Below are 16,716 nucleotides of genomic sequence, written 5' to 3'. Positions count from 1 at the left end.
GGGAAGTAATAGTGCCACTGTATTCTGCTCTGGTCAGACCTCACCTGGAGTACTGTGTCCAGTTCTGGGCACCACAGTTCAAGAAGGACACTGACAAACTGGAACGTGTCCAGAGGAGGGCAACCAAAATGGTCAAAGGCCTGGAAACGATGCCTTATGAGGAACGGCTAAGGGAGCTGGGCATGTTTAGCCTGGAGAAGAGGAGGTTAAGGGGTGATATGATAGCCATGTTCAAATATATAAAAGGATGTCACATACAGGAGGGAGAAAGGTTGTTTTCTGCTGCTCCAGAGAAGCGTACACGGAGCAATGGATCCAAACTACAAGAAAGAAGATTCCACCTAAACATTAGGAAGAACTTCCTGACAGTAAGAGCTGTTTGACAGTGGAATTTGCTGCCAAGGAGTGTGGTGGAGTCTCCTTCTTTGGAGGTCTTTAAGCAGAGGCTTGACAACCATATGTCGAGTGCTCTGATGGTGTTTCCTGCTTGGCAGGGGGTTGGACTCGATGGCCCTTGTGGTCTCTTCCAACTCTATGATTCTATGATTCTAAGAATCTTTAACCTGGACATATTCAGCTAATTCTGAAATTTAAAAGGATTTCCACCATATTTGAGAGCTTTTTTTCAACTTCAGTTGAATAAAAAGTGAATAAGAAATATTCTAGGTGAATATTTTTTTGGGGGGGGGGAAATAGGTGTTCCTCAAAATTTTTGAGAGAGAGGTGATCCCCCTGTACTGCTCTCTCTCTCTCTCTCTCTCTCTCTCTCTCTCTCTCGCTCTCTCTCTCTCTCTTCCTCTTCTTATTCTTTACAGATTTCCCCCCAAATTTGTATTGTGGAGTTTCCACTGAAAAACAAATTGCATGAGGAAATTGGTCCCCAAGTGATAGCATCAGGTTCAAGTAAAGGACAGAGGGTAGCAATCATTTTTGACAAAGGAATAAACTTTAAAACCCAGTTGATACTGAAAGACAAGAATAGTGGATACATATTTATTAAAGGGACAATGAATGGTAATAATAATGTTTTTTTTTTAAAAAAAAACCCTGTTCGATCTATATTTGCACCAAACTAGAAACAACTTGACTTTTGTTCAGAATGTATGATTGTAAATTCAGTAAATTTGCTAAAGGAGAAGCCATACTAGGGGGTGACTTCAACCTTAATGTACAAGGAGTTGAGCAAGGGCGCCACCTGGAGGAGCTTTTTAAAAGATAGGCAAAAATACCCTCAAACTACTACAACTCTTCCAAAAATGGGGCTTATATGATTAAATGGAGTGAAGAAAATATATTTTAAAAATCAGTTTTTGTGGGGATGATTAAGGAGGCAGGAGAGGATATATTATTTAATCATATCCTTCCTAACTTGCGCTAGCAAGTTCTATATTCTAGCCAAGTTCCAAACATCCCCCTTTTTAAATTACGCAGCGATCAGCTTGTTGCTGACTCATCTGAGTCTTACTGTTAAAGATTCCTTCCTGGTAAAATCCATTCTAATCCCTCTTTAAAAGAATAAACACAAGAATCTGTTTAATGTTAATATAAAAGTAGCTTACTCACAGATTCATTCAGGTTCACAGACATATCCCTGAAGGCAGGCTTAGGTTACATAACAACTAGACCTATTCCATAAAGAAGTTAGTAAAAAGAAGAAAAAATCTAAGTCAGGGGTACACAGTACGGTCGTACCTTGGTTTTTGAACAGCTTAGTTTTCGAACGTTTTGACTCCTGAACACCGCAAACCCGGAAGTGACTGTTCTGGTTTGCGAACTATTTTTGGAACCCAAATGTCTGATGGGGTTTTGGTTTCCGAACGTTTTGGAAGTTGAATGGACTTCTGGAACGGATTCCGTTCGACTTCCAAGGTACGACTGTATTAAAAAAAGTGATGGCACTAAAACATTCTCTCATAAAACATCTGCACAGAATTTGCCTCCTTTTATTCTAAATTATGTATATTGCAATCCCCTAATAAAAAAGATCTCCACAATTTCTTAGAAAACTTAACCTGTACCCTCCCTGTGGAATGCCCTCCTATCAGATGTCAAGGAAATAAAAAAGCGATCTGGCTTTTGGAAGACACCTGAAGGCAGCCCTGTTTAGGGAAGTTTTTAATGTTTAACATCTGATGTCTCCACCCACAGCACATGAACAGCAGGAGGCATAAGGACAGACTGGCAGGGAAGCCAGCAAAGCCCAAATACAGCCCATACAGCAAGCTGCAGAAGAATACGGCCCTGGCAGTGAGTATTCTGAAGGTACTTGTCGCTCGAGGTGCTGACCAACTGCGCGGCTTATCGGAAAATACCTTTAAAGAACGGCTGGAGCTATGGGTTTGCTCTGGGGATCCTGGTCCCCTTTCTTGGTCTAGGTGCTGAACAGTCTGCAGCAAAACTTCAGGCATTGTTGTCGTTGGGAAGTTAGAGAGAGAAAGGTAATGGCATAACATGGGAGGAGGGTACTAGTTCAGCAGTAGAGCACCAGCTTTTTTAAAAAGCTGAGCAGTCAGCTTTTGAAATCACAGATGAAACCGTAGGAAGACCGATTTTATACACATCTTTTTGAATTCATTCTTTTTTTGGAGGAGAGCAGGTGTTATTAGGTGTGGTGGGTGGGCTGCTAACTGTAAACTGCAGGCTGAATCCATGGTCCAAGGCAACAACAAGATTTTGGGGACATTCTCAGCGGTTTACTAAGGTTTTTAAATACTTAACCTCTATAAAGAGCGGTGCCGGGGCTTGAGTTTGCTTCAGAAGGTACAGCATGACCCTGGAAGCCAAGTCCACAATCTCGGATGTGGTTTGGGTTGGCCTTACTGCTCAGTGTGGCAGAAGTGCCCTCTGTGTATGCTCAGGAGCATTGTTTGTCTTCACTGTTATTTCACACCTTCCAGAGCTGAGCCAAGGCTTTCAAAATAGATTCTGGGCTTGGGGCCTAGTAGGGCCCGGCTTAAGTTAACTGCACTGTGTCCCCATCTCCTGTTGCAGCTCATTGATTCACATGGTGCGTGTCTCTCTCTCTTTCTGTGTGTCTCTGCCCCCGCCCTCCTTCTCTCCCTCCCACAGTCCAAACTGGCTTTGCAGAAGCACCTTACGAAGACCTTGGCTGCACGGTTCCTGCCGGGCCCCCTCACCCCAGCCACCATGTGTGCTCTCCCCAGCCCGCTAACGCTCCGACCAGCTGCCGCTACCCTCTTCCAAGCTCCCATCTTTGGACCAGCGCTTTTCCGAACCCCCCCAGGCCCTGTGCGAGCGGCTACAGGCCCTATCGTCTTTGCCCCCTACTAGAGAACTTTGGCACGGTTTTTTTGGTTCATTTAGTTAACCAATGTGGGGAAGATCAGGGGAGAAGCGGTACAGGGAAGGAGGGCATCTTAATCAGGCTGTACTCTGAGCAGAGGCAAACCAGAAACCTTCCACTGCTTTCAGCGCCAATCTTTTCACCTCCGTTTCCGCCTATGTCATTGTTTCGATTACACATTGGGGAAAGAGAGTATTCCCCTCTGTCCGCCTGTGTTGTCCTCCCTCTTAGTTTCAGGCAGGCCTGCGATGCGCCAGGTTTTCAGGCATTGGTTGATCTACCTAGAAGCACAACCCACCTTATGCAGGTGAGCAGGTGGAGCTTGTCAAGAACATTTGGTTCATTAGAAATCTGGACATCTGGAGGTGCCATTTTACACAGGGTTACTGCCATCCAGGAACCATGTGAGATTCAGTGTCTGGGGTTTGCTGGGTGGTGAATAACTGAGGTCCAAAGAGGATGTGATGTGGGATGTACTCACCTTTTCAACAAGCAAATGTGGGGGGAGGCCAGGTTTAGATGGGGGGGGCTCTCCCCGCATGCTGTAGCCCTGATCCAGATCACTTCCTGCCCCCCCCCCGCTGCTTTTTCAAAATAAAGACATAAGGAGTTCCTGTCACAGAACCTTAACACCATGTCTGCTTGGTCCTAAGACTCTGGCATGTAGGTGAATGTCAGTATTTCTCCCTTTAATGAGAGGTGCTAGAATACCCCTGTACTACTGAAGGGATTGAGCTAGTTTGTTGAGTAGAGACATTAGAGGGAGAATAAGGGTATGCACAAAATGAGTATTTCTCATACGAACAAAATTAGTTACACACACAGACACACAGAGAGTACAGATTAAACCCTCCCCACCATCTCAAGCCTTAATGTTTCAGATGGCAAAAATATTTTTTTTTTAAAAAAAAGTTTTCAAAATGACCAAATAGTTTTCAGATTAGGAACTGAAAAGCCCAGATTTTGGTTTCTTCTTGGGTTCATGTGTGTGTTTAAAAGAGAGAGAGAGAGAATGTGAAGGAGTATTGCATCGGTTTTAGGTGCAAAATGAGCCAGAACTTTGGTTTTTTTCATTTTTTGAAACAGTATTTTTATCCACAGCTTTGGAAAGTGAATAGGATTTAGATGTGTTTTGGAAAAGGAGTATCCAGGAGCCAGGAGTTCTCACCTATTAGGACCACTCATACTTTACATGGCACTTGTGTTTTTTCACACATGCAACAGTGTCTGGTGTCATGAGAGTTGCAGCATGTGAAGGGAAGGTTATGTTCTTTAAACACATAGTGAACGTACACCAGGAAGTCATGAATGTCCCATCACATGTCCATGAGTGTTTAGAGATGTTAGACTCCTCTTTAATGTTTTACATATTCATGTCTGTGCAGTATGGATCATCCCCCAAAGTAGGGTTCAGTTGGACACTACTGGTTGGGGAAGGAGGTTTGTGTGAAATAGGAACGTCAGGGAGCATTTTCAATAGATCTTGCTAGTGGTGTCTGTGTGGTGGTGGATGCCGAGATTTCGGCTTTTGGTTGCAGAGTTCAGAAGATAAAAGGTTGCTCTTGGGAACAGCTTACCAAGAACAAGTTCCGATGTAACGTTTTTGCATCTATCACAGATCTTGCAGCTTATTCCTAGAAAACACTGTGAGCTGAAGTCAGATCCCTCTAGTTCAGGTTCACTCTAAACATCAGCCGCTGAGTTCCTAGAATCAGAAGGCTGGAAAGAATTGTAAATTACTGTCCTTTCTCCTATGCTGCAAGATAGGATGGGATCATCCCTCTGCTTTCCCCTGCTCTTTACTGCTGAATCGGAGCAAACATCAGTTGGGTTTTTCCGCAGATTGCAAATTCGCAATTCAGCGTTAGAGCGGGTTTTCCTGGGGAAAGCAGCGGGGCAAATGGAAAACCAAGTTTTCTAGGACAAGTGAAGTGTGGATGAGTCTGCTGTCAGCCTGCACAATCCACGCCACAGACTGTAATAATAATAATAATAATAATAATAATAATAATAATAATAATTTATTTGTACCCCGCCCATCTGGCTGGCACGTGCCTTCAAAGCACAAAGCTCTCTGTTCCTTTAGCAAGGGAAGCAGACTGCATGCTGGAAGGAAAATAATAGGAGAGCCCTCCAGCATCAATGGCTGCTTGCACACCTTACACTGAAAGCACATGGCTGAGGAGTGATTCACTTTGGTTGCTTACCAGCTACCGCACTTCTGCGCCCAACAACGGAAGCAGGAGGTGAATTGGTAAAATGCCCCGCCACCTGGCAGGAAAAAACAAACGACCTGTTTACCAAGTGGCGACAGGCACACCCCAGCGACATTACCTCTGGGTCAACTGAAATGCAAGGACATGCACACTATCAGAAGTTATTATTAAATTCGCCAGACAATCGTGTATTGAAAGAGTGCCCTAAAACCTAATAGCCACTTCCTCCCCTTTGATTGTCTTAGGGCTTGGTGCATCAACAGACCAAAGTGGTACTTCTGCCACAAACTGACAGGTGCATCAAGAGAGGGTTCCAGGAGTCCTACCCACCTGGTCCTCCTTCCGTGTCCAAGTCTAAGCCTACCTTGCCACTCTATCCTGTGCCCTTCTCAGCCAAGTGGTAGAGCCCCGCAGCTGCTTCCCTCTCTGAATGCCACCTCCTCGTGTAACTCTGTCCTTTCTCAGTTCTGCAAGCTGCCATGCAGTGGTCTTTCCCAGCCCTGCTGCTTGAGCTCCTCCAGTGTGGTGTAGTGGTTAAGAGCAGTAGTCTCGTAATCTGGTGAACTGGGTTCACGTCTCCGCTCCTCCACATGCAGCTGCTGGGTTACCTTGGGCCAGTCACACTTCTCTGAAGTCTCTCAGCCCCACTCACCTCACAGAGTGTTTGTTGTGGGGGAGGAAGGGAAAGGAGAATGTTAGCCGCTTTGAGACTCCTTCGGGTTGTGATAAAGCGGGATATCAAATCCAAAACTCTCTCTAATTGGAGATGGCAGAAACTGAACTTGGGATGTTGTACTCACCAGGCATGTGCTCTGCCACCACTTAAGCAGTGGCCCCGCTCTCCAAGCCCCACTGCGTCAAGTGTTGGGCAGTTCTCCTGGCTGCACTTCTGAGAAGTCTCTTCTTTGTTTGGGGCACCACAGATTCTAAAGGCTGGGGGGTGCCAAACAATGAGGGCAAACAGCAAGTGCAGATGACCCTGGAGAGCCGGCAGCCCTTCACCCCTTTTCAAATACCATTAAATGTTTCCTCAGCCTCTTCTCTGCTCCCCTCTCCTTGAGAGTCCGTCCTCTGGGCAGCCACAGCTGTCGCCCCTGGTCTCTGAACTGCCCCCCCCACCTCAAAGAGAAGTGCCTCCTCGCACTGGCCCACAGGGGCCTGAGGAGCACCCCCTGGCCATCCCCAGAGGCACCATTCGCCTGGGGAGCTTATAGCCAGGGCTGCTGCAATAAATAGCTGTGCAAGCCTTTGGGAGGCAGAGAGGTGAGAAGGCATCAGAGGAGGGAGGGAAGGACAGAGGCTAGTGTTGTCCGTGGCACCCCTGACCATCATTCAAGGCACCCCAGGGTGCCACAGCACATTGGTTGAAAACCACTGTTCTACTGTGTTTAAGAGAGCTGTCAACAGACTTTAGTCTTATAAACCCAATAACTTGAGGGCACTCCTGAATGCAAACATATACCCAGCAGCTGTCCCGCAAGGATAATTATGGACCCTACTGGAATAAAAACAGCAAGGTTGCTGGCCACGATGAAGCAACGAGCCATTCTAATCTATGCAAAAATACTAATGGAGTGGTTCAGTTCTTCTTGGGTTTCTTTGCCTGTTTCTGGTTCCTGTGCTGTGCTTGTTTCTGCTGTATGGCAAGAAGGGAGCCCATAGCGCGCGCACAGACACACACACAACACAATAGTTTCCTTGCTGCAGTGGTCTCCTTGTTGCAGCTTTGAAATGTACCTTCCTGTCCCAGGGGACACTAAAACCCATGTCCATTTATGGCAGACAACATCAAAAATGTAAAATAGGTTCGTTCAAGGAATCAGGACAGGTTCGCCCTACTCCAAAAGGAGTTACGGTTGCTATAACAAGCATATTTAAAGTCTCAGGGTGTAGATCTCACGGGTTCCTTTATGCTTCAGAGAATGCACACAAAATGACATTTCTCTCCATTTGTGTGGCTTTTGCCATTTCCCAAGCCAGTAGATGAAGCTCAGCCGGCAGCCTGCCATCTGGCAAGAAGTAGCAAGTAACTCTGATTTGCTCCCCACTTCGGTGGCATTTTGAGAGAGGACTCTCCAGTTTCAAGAGAGACTTTAGGCTGGATCTAGATGCATCAAAGAAATGTTTCAGTTGAGCGTATTGCAAACTTTGTATGAGAAATCACGTTGGCCAAAACGGTCATCTGGTGTCACAGTGTTAGAACACATAAACAACATATGTAAAGTGTTTTTTTCTTTGCCAGTGTAGCTGAGTTCTGGGGATGAGGACAGATATAATTTTGGTAGAGGGCAGGGGCCAATCTGTAAGCGTCTTCACTGTGTTCAAGACAAGTGCAAATCTCTCTCTCCAGTGCCAAGTAGTGTGTGTGTTAAGGGGATAGTTCTGCAAGCACACTTTGGATTATGCCAATTGGCTAGTGCCTGTGACTTCACCAAGGCACACACTCCAACCTCCAGATCAGGCCTTGTCCACATTTCCACTTGTCCACTGCCTAGAAAGCAAGGGTCTGAGCAGTTTCCCGCTTGACCTGTGCTTTCCCCTTTGCTCCATTCATTTCCCAGGGAAATCTCACTCATTAGGAGTGCTGACATCTCTAATGCAGTCAGGTGTGAGGCGGGAGGGCACGGTTTGGGGAAAACGGACTCACAAGCCAAATTGGAACCTGTGCTATACCTAGTTAGGCCTGTAGAGATTCCCCCACACCTCCGTTAGAAGGCAGAGAAAGGACAGGTTTGGAAATAAGAGGGCTAGCAGATTATGCGAGAAAGCAGGGAGAACTACATTCAGGACTGGGAGGGCTTGTTACAAGTTTGAAGAGCCATGACAGGTATACACTTTAACCTCATTTGGGGAGTGAGTCTGTTTTGGTGCTAAACTGGACAGGGCACTTCTAGTTTGAACACTAGGAGGAGCTGATACTCTGGGAGCTGGAGCTGGTGATGAGAATATCACCCCTGAGAACAGGTACCCTTGGCTCCAACCCTCTAGCAATTCAGCAGACTCTGCAAACAGACTTATGGGTGTGGGTACTATTTTTATAGTACCCACCTACCCCTTAACTGCAGTCACAGCGAGTTTGCCGTGAGAAATGTGTTTTTATTTCGTCCATTTGCCGTTATTTTTGGTTCATGCGGTAGACCTGTACTCTTGCTTTGTTTAGGCAATGTTAAAACCACAGCAAAGTCATGAGATTCCAGCCCTCTGCTCCCAAAGTTTGGCACCAAGGAAGAACGCCACCTTCGCCCCATGGCACTTACAAAGAGAATGGGCCTGATTCGATTAAGGAGAAGGAAACTCACGTGTAGAACGAGAGGGTCTCCTACCTAAACTTGGACGGTGTTAACAAACTGTTTCTGTAGCATGATACTCTCAAAATGGATTGAAAACACAACCCCCAGCTACCGCCCAGCATTCTTTCTTTCCTGTTGCATCTTCTTCCGTTTCTGTTGGATGTTACCAATGCCCTTCTGTTGTAGAGTCCCCTGAATGTTTACTTTTTTGTAAGGTTCTCAGTTTTAGCTGATGCCACCCTTCCTAATTCCAACAACCCACTAGCTTGTCCACTGGGCTCCCCTCTGCTTTTCTTTTTAAGTCGAGGCACTCCAAAGATAACACCCATCGCTCATGTCTCTTTCCCTGTATTATTCTCAGTCCTCCTGATATCTGGCCTATCACTGTGCTTTCCGTTCCAGGTTTTACAATGGTGTATCACTGTGCTTCCCTTTCTGGAGATACAAAGTAGGTTAAAATACTTTACTGGGCCAACCTAGGGCTGCTTCACTCTTTGGGTCTGTAATGTGCACAACAGAAAATATGTTGCAGGTACCTATATTTTTGAAAAACAATGTGGACATGTGACAGACACATATTTTAAACAGTGTGTATACACACCAGGGAGCCGCGGTTGGCGTTGGCTTCCCACTGTCTCTCTCTCCACACACTGACTCACAAGGTGTGAAGACATCCCTAGGTTGGCAAAGGAGTATGAAAACTTTTTGAGTTTCAAGCAATTCCTTATCGGGCAGATAGAGAGCATGCAAATTACCAATAGGTGAAATGTTTGCATTCCTGATAACGGGCTGTTTATTTACAAGCTAGAAAAATCTGCATTGCCCATACTGGGCTGTTTGTAAAGCTACATTCCAAAAATGGCTGGAGAAACGTACACCTAGCAACACACATCTCATCAAGCGGTCAGCATTTGCAAAATAGGGCATTGGAGCTGTAATAGTAGCGAGCAAGAGATCTCTGCTCTTTAAACCACTTCCTTCCCTTTCTCTTCCTGAAAAAGTGTTCTAGGTTCATCTTTAGTCTATGTGGTTCTAGGTTCATCTCCAGTCTACGTGGTTCTAGGTTCATCTCCAGTCTATGTGGTTCCAGGTTCATCTCCCGTCTATGTGGTTCCAGGTTCATCTTCATTCTGTGCGGTTCTAGGTTCATCTTCATTCTCTGTGGTTCTAGGTTCATCAACATGCTTCCCATCCTCATGGTTCAGAATTGTCCTATAACAGCTCAATTGCTGTGCCTCTCTTTCTGAGTAGTCCTACCTAGGCTTGCCAACTGGTTGTCCCTATGGCCGTGCTTCCTTTCCTCCCTTTCGGAAATCTTCCTGCCCTAGCCCCGTGGTTTGTTTCTCCCGCCTTCGCTCTTCGTTGCCCTGCTCACAATGGTAGGTCTGGGGAAATGTAGGGAGCTACGTGCCAAGCGCTGGGCGCACTTTGAATCCCAGCGGTGCTGCCTGCAGCTTTATTCGCTACCTTAATATTTCGCGTAAAGCCATAAGACCTTCTGACCAGACTCTCAGCCTAAAGGCAGCTGCTCTCCGCTGCCCACTCCGGCGCTGGTGTTTCGAAACACTCGGCACTTTAACCCCGTTGAAGCCATTCCTTCTGCTAATAATAATATAGCAAGAGGCTGCTTTAGGAACACAATGTGGACGCTTTCTTCCGTCGCCCCTTTTTTCCTTTGTATCCAAAGCATTAATGCCTTTGAACATAGCATATAATGTACTCCAGGTAGTAGGTAGGGCGCCTAGGCCATAGCTCTCAGTAGTGTGTGTGCCCCCACCCTACCCAAAAATGTAAATTTTTCTTCTTTAAAAAAAAAAGGAGTGATGCGTAACCATGCTTGATCCTTAAAAAAACAAAGAAGTGAAAGGAAAACCCAACACAAATGTAGGGACTTGGGCCAGTACGTTGTTCCCCCACTCCACCCTCTGATGGTTCAATGTATATTTTTGATGTACTATATATAAATATAAATATATAAAAATGTTGAGATTTAAGTAAAAAAAAATATTTTGATAACCATTGCTCTACTGTGTTACTTGGTCAATAAATGGAACACAGGTGAATGAAGAACAACTCTCGGCTCATTGGTTTGTTGTCGGATGATGGGACAGAGAGCGGCTCAGGCAAGACCAGGTGGACTGGCATAGCGTGATCTGCAGCCACCTCAAAAAAGTGTCCGGAGCCTTTTGAATCCCTTCAGCTCATTTCCATGTATTTGTTGCGACTTTGCATTGCCTGTTGGCGTTGGAATTTGCAACCCGTTTTCTCTCTGGCTCTGCGGCAGATTGAAGCAGCATTGCAAAATGGGTAGAGTGAGCTCGAGTCTAAGGTCTACACAAACTGGTCTACACAAGTCAGCAAAATGGGGCTGTAAATCTGGACTGCACCACTTCAAATTGCAGCTGGGTGGAATCTCTTCCCCTATACAAAAGAAATTTACGTCTGGATATGGAAAACGGCATCTAGGATGAAGGGTTCAATTCTAGGTTTAACCCTAATATTGGGGGGGGGGCAATCTGCTCCTACAGAGAGTTGCTGAACTACAACTCTCAGATGCCACCCCTACTCCACATCTGTAGTGTGTGTGTGTTTAAATTTCTAATGTTACAAATCTAGCAATAAGTAGAAGGGAGTGTCTGCGATGGTCTCAGATCCTCTGTAGCCTTTATGTAGTTCAGTGCATCTCTGAGTTCAGCTGCTTGTCCAGATTCTACCATTCTTGAACAGGAACAAAGTGCCAGGGCTGCTCATTGGTTACAGATTTATTTATTTTTGGGTGGCCAATTATATTTTGCAAAACCAGTTGGTTTACATATATTTGCATATTGCCCAAATAAACATGCAGCCTAACTATCACCTCGATGGAAGACACCAGTTTCCAGTGTGCAGGAAGAAAGTGCAATAACCTAAAACTTTTATTAACAAAAGATGTAATAATATATTCTGCATTCCTCATAATAGTTTTACACACCAGAGCTAAAAGGATTCCAATACACTTATTAGCCGTTATCATAACCAGCGATCTCTGGACGACTATTACCGTATACTTCATTCTTGACCCCAGCTAAGTAGTGATCTTTCCATGGATAGCGCTCAGTGGAGTTTACTTCCAGGTAAGTATGTATAGGATTGCAGTCTTAATTTGATGCCAGCTGTCCAAGAAATTGCTTATAACTGTTCCTAAACCAGATTGGGAAAGCAGGGTCACTATGTTTGGAAAAGCTATTCATGAGATGTCCAAAATCAAACCCATCTCATGTACTGGAGTGTTTTTAAATATATATACAATCATAGAATTGTAGAGTTGGAAGGGACTCTGAGGATCATCTGTGCAGGAATATGCAGCTGCCCCATACAGGGATCAAACCTGTGGCCTTGACATTATGAGCACCACATTCTACCCAACTGAGCTACCTATTTAACCAAAATCAGCTTTCCCAAAGCGTTAAATCCCATTCCTGGGATGACACTTTGCCCATACTTCTGTTTGTTTGTTTGTTTGTTGAATTTATATACCGCCCTACACCCGGAGGTCTCAGGGTGGTTCACAGAACAAAATCAAAATATAAAACCACAAAATATATAATCAAAATAAAAACAACAACCCAATAACCCCCTCCCCCCAAAAAAACACATTTTAAATGGGCATTGGATGTCAATCAAATTAAACAAAGGCCTGGTTAAAAAGGAACGTTTTTGCCTGGCGCCTAAAGATGTTTAATGAAGGCACCAGGCGAACTTCCCTGGGGAGAGCATTCCACAGGAAGGGAGCCACTGCAGAGAAGTCCCCGTTCTCGTGACCTCTCGAGGAGGAGGCACAAGAAGAAGGTCCTCAGAAGATGATCTCAGGATCCGGGTCGGTTCATATGGAAAGAGGCGGTCCTTGAGATACTGCGGTCCTGAGCCATTTAAGGCTTTATAGGTCAAAACCACTACTCTGAATTGGGCCTGGAAACTAATTGTTAGTAAGTGCAGTCGCACCAGGATCGACCTTGAACTTAAGGCATGTCACTGTTTGCTTTTCTTCCATCCGCAATTACTCAGCATTCTCTTCTCAATAAACAAATACAAGCCTTTCTGCAGATATTTCCTGCTAGCCCAGAAGTCTGGGAGATAACAGATTAGCTTGGCCATGAGCTTGCTCCCATGTTGAACAGCACATTCCACTGTCCTCATTCCCCCCATAGCCTTGCAGCTTCACCCTATAGCATTCATCCTCCCTTGGTGGGCAGGAGGAGAAGGAAGGGAAGGGAACTGAATCAGGGTCACCACTGAAATGGGGCCGGTCAAGGAAGACTCCCCTCTCTGCTGCTCATGCTGCTCTTTGGGACCCAAATCAAAAGCAAAAATTTAGTACCCTTAACACAGGTTTCCAAGGCTAAAATCAAAGCCGCTTGGAAAATAAGAATGGCTCCAAACATGGTTGAATATTCAACAATGGCTGGGTACACATTACCACTTCCTCTGACTCCAGTGGCACTTCCGCCATTGGTGTCCGAAGCCAAATACACATGTTAGCCGCAATCCATCCTTATCCTGTAGTTTCTTGAGAAATACTGCCGTGTGGTGTTTCCCCCTCGTCTCAAACCAACGCCCACCCCACTGGAAACATAAGCTGAGGTGTGTACACTTGTGAAAGCCACTGCACATTCAGATGACAACTTCATTGAATAGGACACTTTGCTTTGGGTGCAGGAAAACAGATCAGGTAACATGCCTCAGGTTAAGACATCCCCACCCTCTCTCTGTAAAAATGCGGACTTGAACCTCAGTGAGGAGAAAGCAACCTCACTGTGTTTTACACCACCAATGTGCCCCTAACGCGTGACAGCAACCAGGCTGCTCTTTTTTTATCGCACAACACACCTGCTGGCACTTCACTCAGGCATGTGGTGTCAGCTTCAGACATTTTTTCCCCCATTCAAGTCAAAAGTGGCGTCCACCGCTGTGAACTTGTGGTGTTCTCCTTTTTTAAAAAAAGAGGGGGGAACATGCAAAGAGAGGAAGGAAAGAAGTGGCTCATGAGGAATCTGCTACTGGGTGTTCCCTTTTCACATTGGCTCAAGGTAAGGCCAGCCCTATGTGCATGCAGGTCCACGAGATACAGCGGGCACAGCACCCAAGTCACCCGTCCACGGAACCACTGCTTTTGTTCTTGCGGCTGAGCGGAAAGGCGGACTTGCTCTGCGGCTGCGTCATCTTGCTGGCAAGGTAGACAAAGGGCTCGATGAGGGTCCGGCGGTCGGCGACGGAGATTTCCCACAGCTTCACTTTCTCGGCCTTGGCCCAGTGCTGCACCGCGTCGTGGTCCACGCGTCTCTGCTCCTGCAAGTCGCACTTGTTGCCTAAGACCACGATGGTGACCTGTCGCAAATGGAACAAAATGACAAGTTGGCATGAAACGAACGAGAAATGCACAGATCTGCATGTAAGCAAGGCTGGTGGGCCCTTAAGGATGCAGGATAGAGGGGCAACCAGTTACGGGCGAGTTTCATTCTTGTATAGCCAGTGTGGTATAGTTGTTAAAGAGTGTTGGACTAGGACAGGGGTCAGCAAACTTTTTCAGCAGGGGGCCGGTCCACTGTTCCTCAGACCTTGGGGGGGGGCGGACTATATTGGGGGGGGATGAATGAATTCCTATGCCCCACAAACAACCCAGAGATGCATTTTAAATAAAATCGTGCATTCTACTCATGTAAAAACACCAGGCAGGCTCCACAAATAACCCAGAGATGCATTTTAAATAAAAGGACACATTCTACTCATGTAAAAACACGCTGATTCCCGGACCGTCCATGGGCCGGATTGAGAAGGTGATTGGGCCGGATCCAGCCCCCATGGACTAGGACCTGGGAGACGGGGGTTCAAATCTCATTTGGCCATGAAGCTTGCTGGGTAACCTTGGGCCAGTCACTGCCTATCAGCCTAACCTGCCTCACAGGGTTGTTACAGGGATTAAATGAGGAGGAAGAGAACTGTGTATTATTATTATTACTACTACTATTATTATTATTATTATTATTATTATTATTATTATTAGTTATACCCCGCCCACTCTGGGTGGCTGCCAACAGAATATTAAAAACACGATAAAACTTCAAACCTTAAAAATTTCCCTAAACAGTGCTGCCTTCAGATGTCTTCTAAAAGTCAGATAGTTGCTTATTTCCTTGACGTCTGATGGGAGGGCATTCCACAGGGCGGGCGCCACTACAGAGAAGGTCCTCTGCCTGGTTTCCAACCTCACTTCTCACAGTGAGGGAACCGCCAGAAGGCTGTTGGCATTGGACCTCAGTGTCCAGGCTGAATGATGGAGGTGGAGACGCTCCTTCAGGTATACTGGGCCATGTACACTACTTTGAGCTCCTTGGTGGGACATAAAGGCAAAAACTTAATAATTTCCCTTATCAATAGTTTGGTCGGGCTCAAAAGCCAAGGGGAGGGAGGCAGTTTCTCCACTTGAGTACCGGTGTTTATAGTAGTAGGTGTACCTTGAAGCTCTGAAGTTGGTGGGAATGACTCCCAGGGAACTGAGTCAATGAGCAGGACAGGAAGCCTGGGGTTGTGACACAGGAAAGAGCCCAACTGTTATGTTGCTTGTTCAGCAATAGCAACCTAACCTTCCCCTGTCAGGAAAGTACAAGATGTGCTCTCAGCTCATGGGACATGATAGCTAGACCTAGCTCAGGGTCAGCTTGAGGTTTTAGTGGCTTTTCTTCGTCAGTTTGGTGCCGTGGGGAGAATACACCCTCTCCTCTAGCTACACTTCCCCCCCCCTTTGGCCTTTCTCCTAAAAGCATTATTTATGAATACTCATAGCAAGATGACTCTAGAGCAAAGTGTCCCAAACTCTGTCTCCAGCTTGGTTTTTTTGGGACTACAGTTCCCATCATCCCTGACCACTGGTCCCGCTAGCAAGGGAAGATGGGAGTTGTAGTCCAAAAACAGCTGGAGACACAGGTTTGGGAAACCCTGTTCTAGAGTAAAACAGGGTTTAAGGAAATTATGACGGTCTAAACAGAGGTTAAAAATACCCCGTGTGCAAGTCACCAGATAAAGTTTCTTTTAATGCCCTTTTACAATCAATCATAAATAACCCTTCAAAACTCTTGTTGCCTTTGGTGCCAAGTAGGTTTAAGTACACCTTAAGAGACACGGGTGGCGCTGTGGTCTAAACCACTGAATCTCTTGCGCTTGCCGATCGGAGAGTCGGTGGTTCAAATCCCCACAACATTTACCGTATTGTTTTTCACTGCTGTTCATATTTCTAACCCTACTTGGAAATTAATTAGTTTATTGTATTTCTTTAAATCCTCCCCCAAAATCCCCACTCTTCCCATATCCTTCTCTCATCTTGGACCCTTATTCTCACTGACATAGTTGCAAGTTCCATATATTTAATCAAGCAATATTGCCATTGTTCTTTTGTTGGGAGTTTTTTGCCCTTCCGTTTTTGAGCATATAATATTCTAACTGCTAGCAGTGAGAAGCCATTTTTAAATGTCCCCTGGGGCAGAAGTTAGAGTCCCCACAGAACACCGAATGAAGAAGATTTTTAGTGGAACGGACTCTCACGAGACATGGTGGACTCTTCTTCCTCAGAGGTTTTTAAGCAGAAGTTGGACGACCCTCTGTCATATATGATTTAGGTGAGATTTCTGCACTAGATAACTATTGGGGTCCCTTACAGCTGTACAATTTTGTGATTCTTAACCTGAATTATTCTACCGGACCGCCATTCACTCGTGTGATTTGATTACAAGTTTTACAGTGCAGAAGGATTTCTTAAGAGCTAAAATGTCAAAACTCAAAATAAGAGGGCAAATACTGTCTATTTTGCAGAGTGGGTGGATGAGGGGGTGAGGAAACACCAGTATTTTTTGCCCTTTTAGCTACTGCTTACAAG

The 16,716-nt window shown here is 45.6% G+C and overlaps 2 protein-coding genes and 1 long non-coding RNA gene across 15 annotated transcripts in view; 2 read left to right on the top strand and 1 right to left on the bottom strand.

The window, feature by feature from the left end:
• Positions 1-6,497, top strand: part of ZNF385C (zinc finger protein 385C) — a 154,683-nt gene extending 148,186 nt beyond the window's left edge. For 9 of the 11 annotated variants that reach the window (XM_083582957.1, XM_083582959.1, XM_083582958.1 and 6 more), the window contains 2 exons: positions 2,149-2,262; positions 3,070-6,497. In XM_083582957.1, the coding sequence (XP_083439083.1) occupies positions 2,149-2,262; positions 3,070-3,291 (336 nt within the window). In that variant the 3' untranslated portion in view covers positions 3,292-6,497. The remainder of the gene's footprint in view (positions 1-2,148; positions 2,263-3,069) is intronic. The other 2 variants (XM_083582961.1, XM_083582954.1) reach the window with 1 other exon arrangement.
• NKIRAS2 (NFKB inhibitor interacting Ras like 2) overlaps positions 1-16,716 on the bottom strand; it is a 272,510-nt gene that overhangs the window by 246,688 nt on the left and 9,106 nt on the right. For 2 of the 3 annotated variants that reach the window (XM_083583646.1, XM_083583647.1), the window contains exon 4: positions 11,561-14,174. In XM_083583646.1, coding sequence (XP_083439772.1) covers positions 13,935-14,174 — 240 coding nt within the window. In that variant the 3' untranslated portion in view covers positions 11,561-13,934. Of the gene's footprint in view, positions 1-11,560; positions 14,175-16,716 lie in introns of those variants that run through there. The other variant, XR_014541085.1, reaches the window with a different exon arrangement.
• LOC310748160 lies at positions 6,499-10,883 on the top strand. The gene is made up of 2 exons (XR_014541140.1): positions 6,499-9,846; positions 9,901-10,883. It is a non-coding gene; the product is annotated as an uncharacterized lncRNA (long non-coding RNA).

Source organism: Podarcis filfolensis (assembly GCF_964270895.1).
Source record: "Podarcis filfolensis genome assembly, chromosome: 13".
Taxonomy (NCBI): domain Eukaryota; kingdom Metazoa; phylum Chordata; class Lepidosauria; order Squamata; family Lacertidae; genus Podarcis; species Podarcis filfolensis.
Note: the sequence above shows the minus strand (reverse complement) of the source record. Positions and strands in the feature narration are given on the sequence as shown.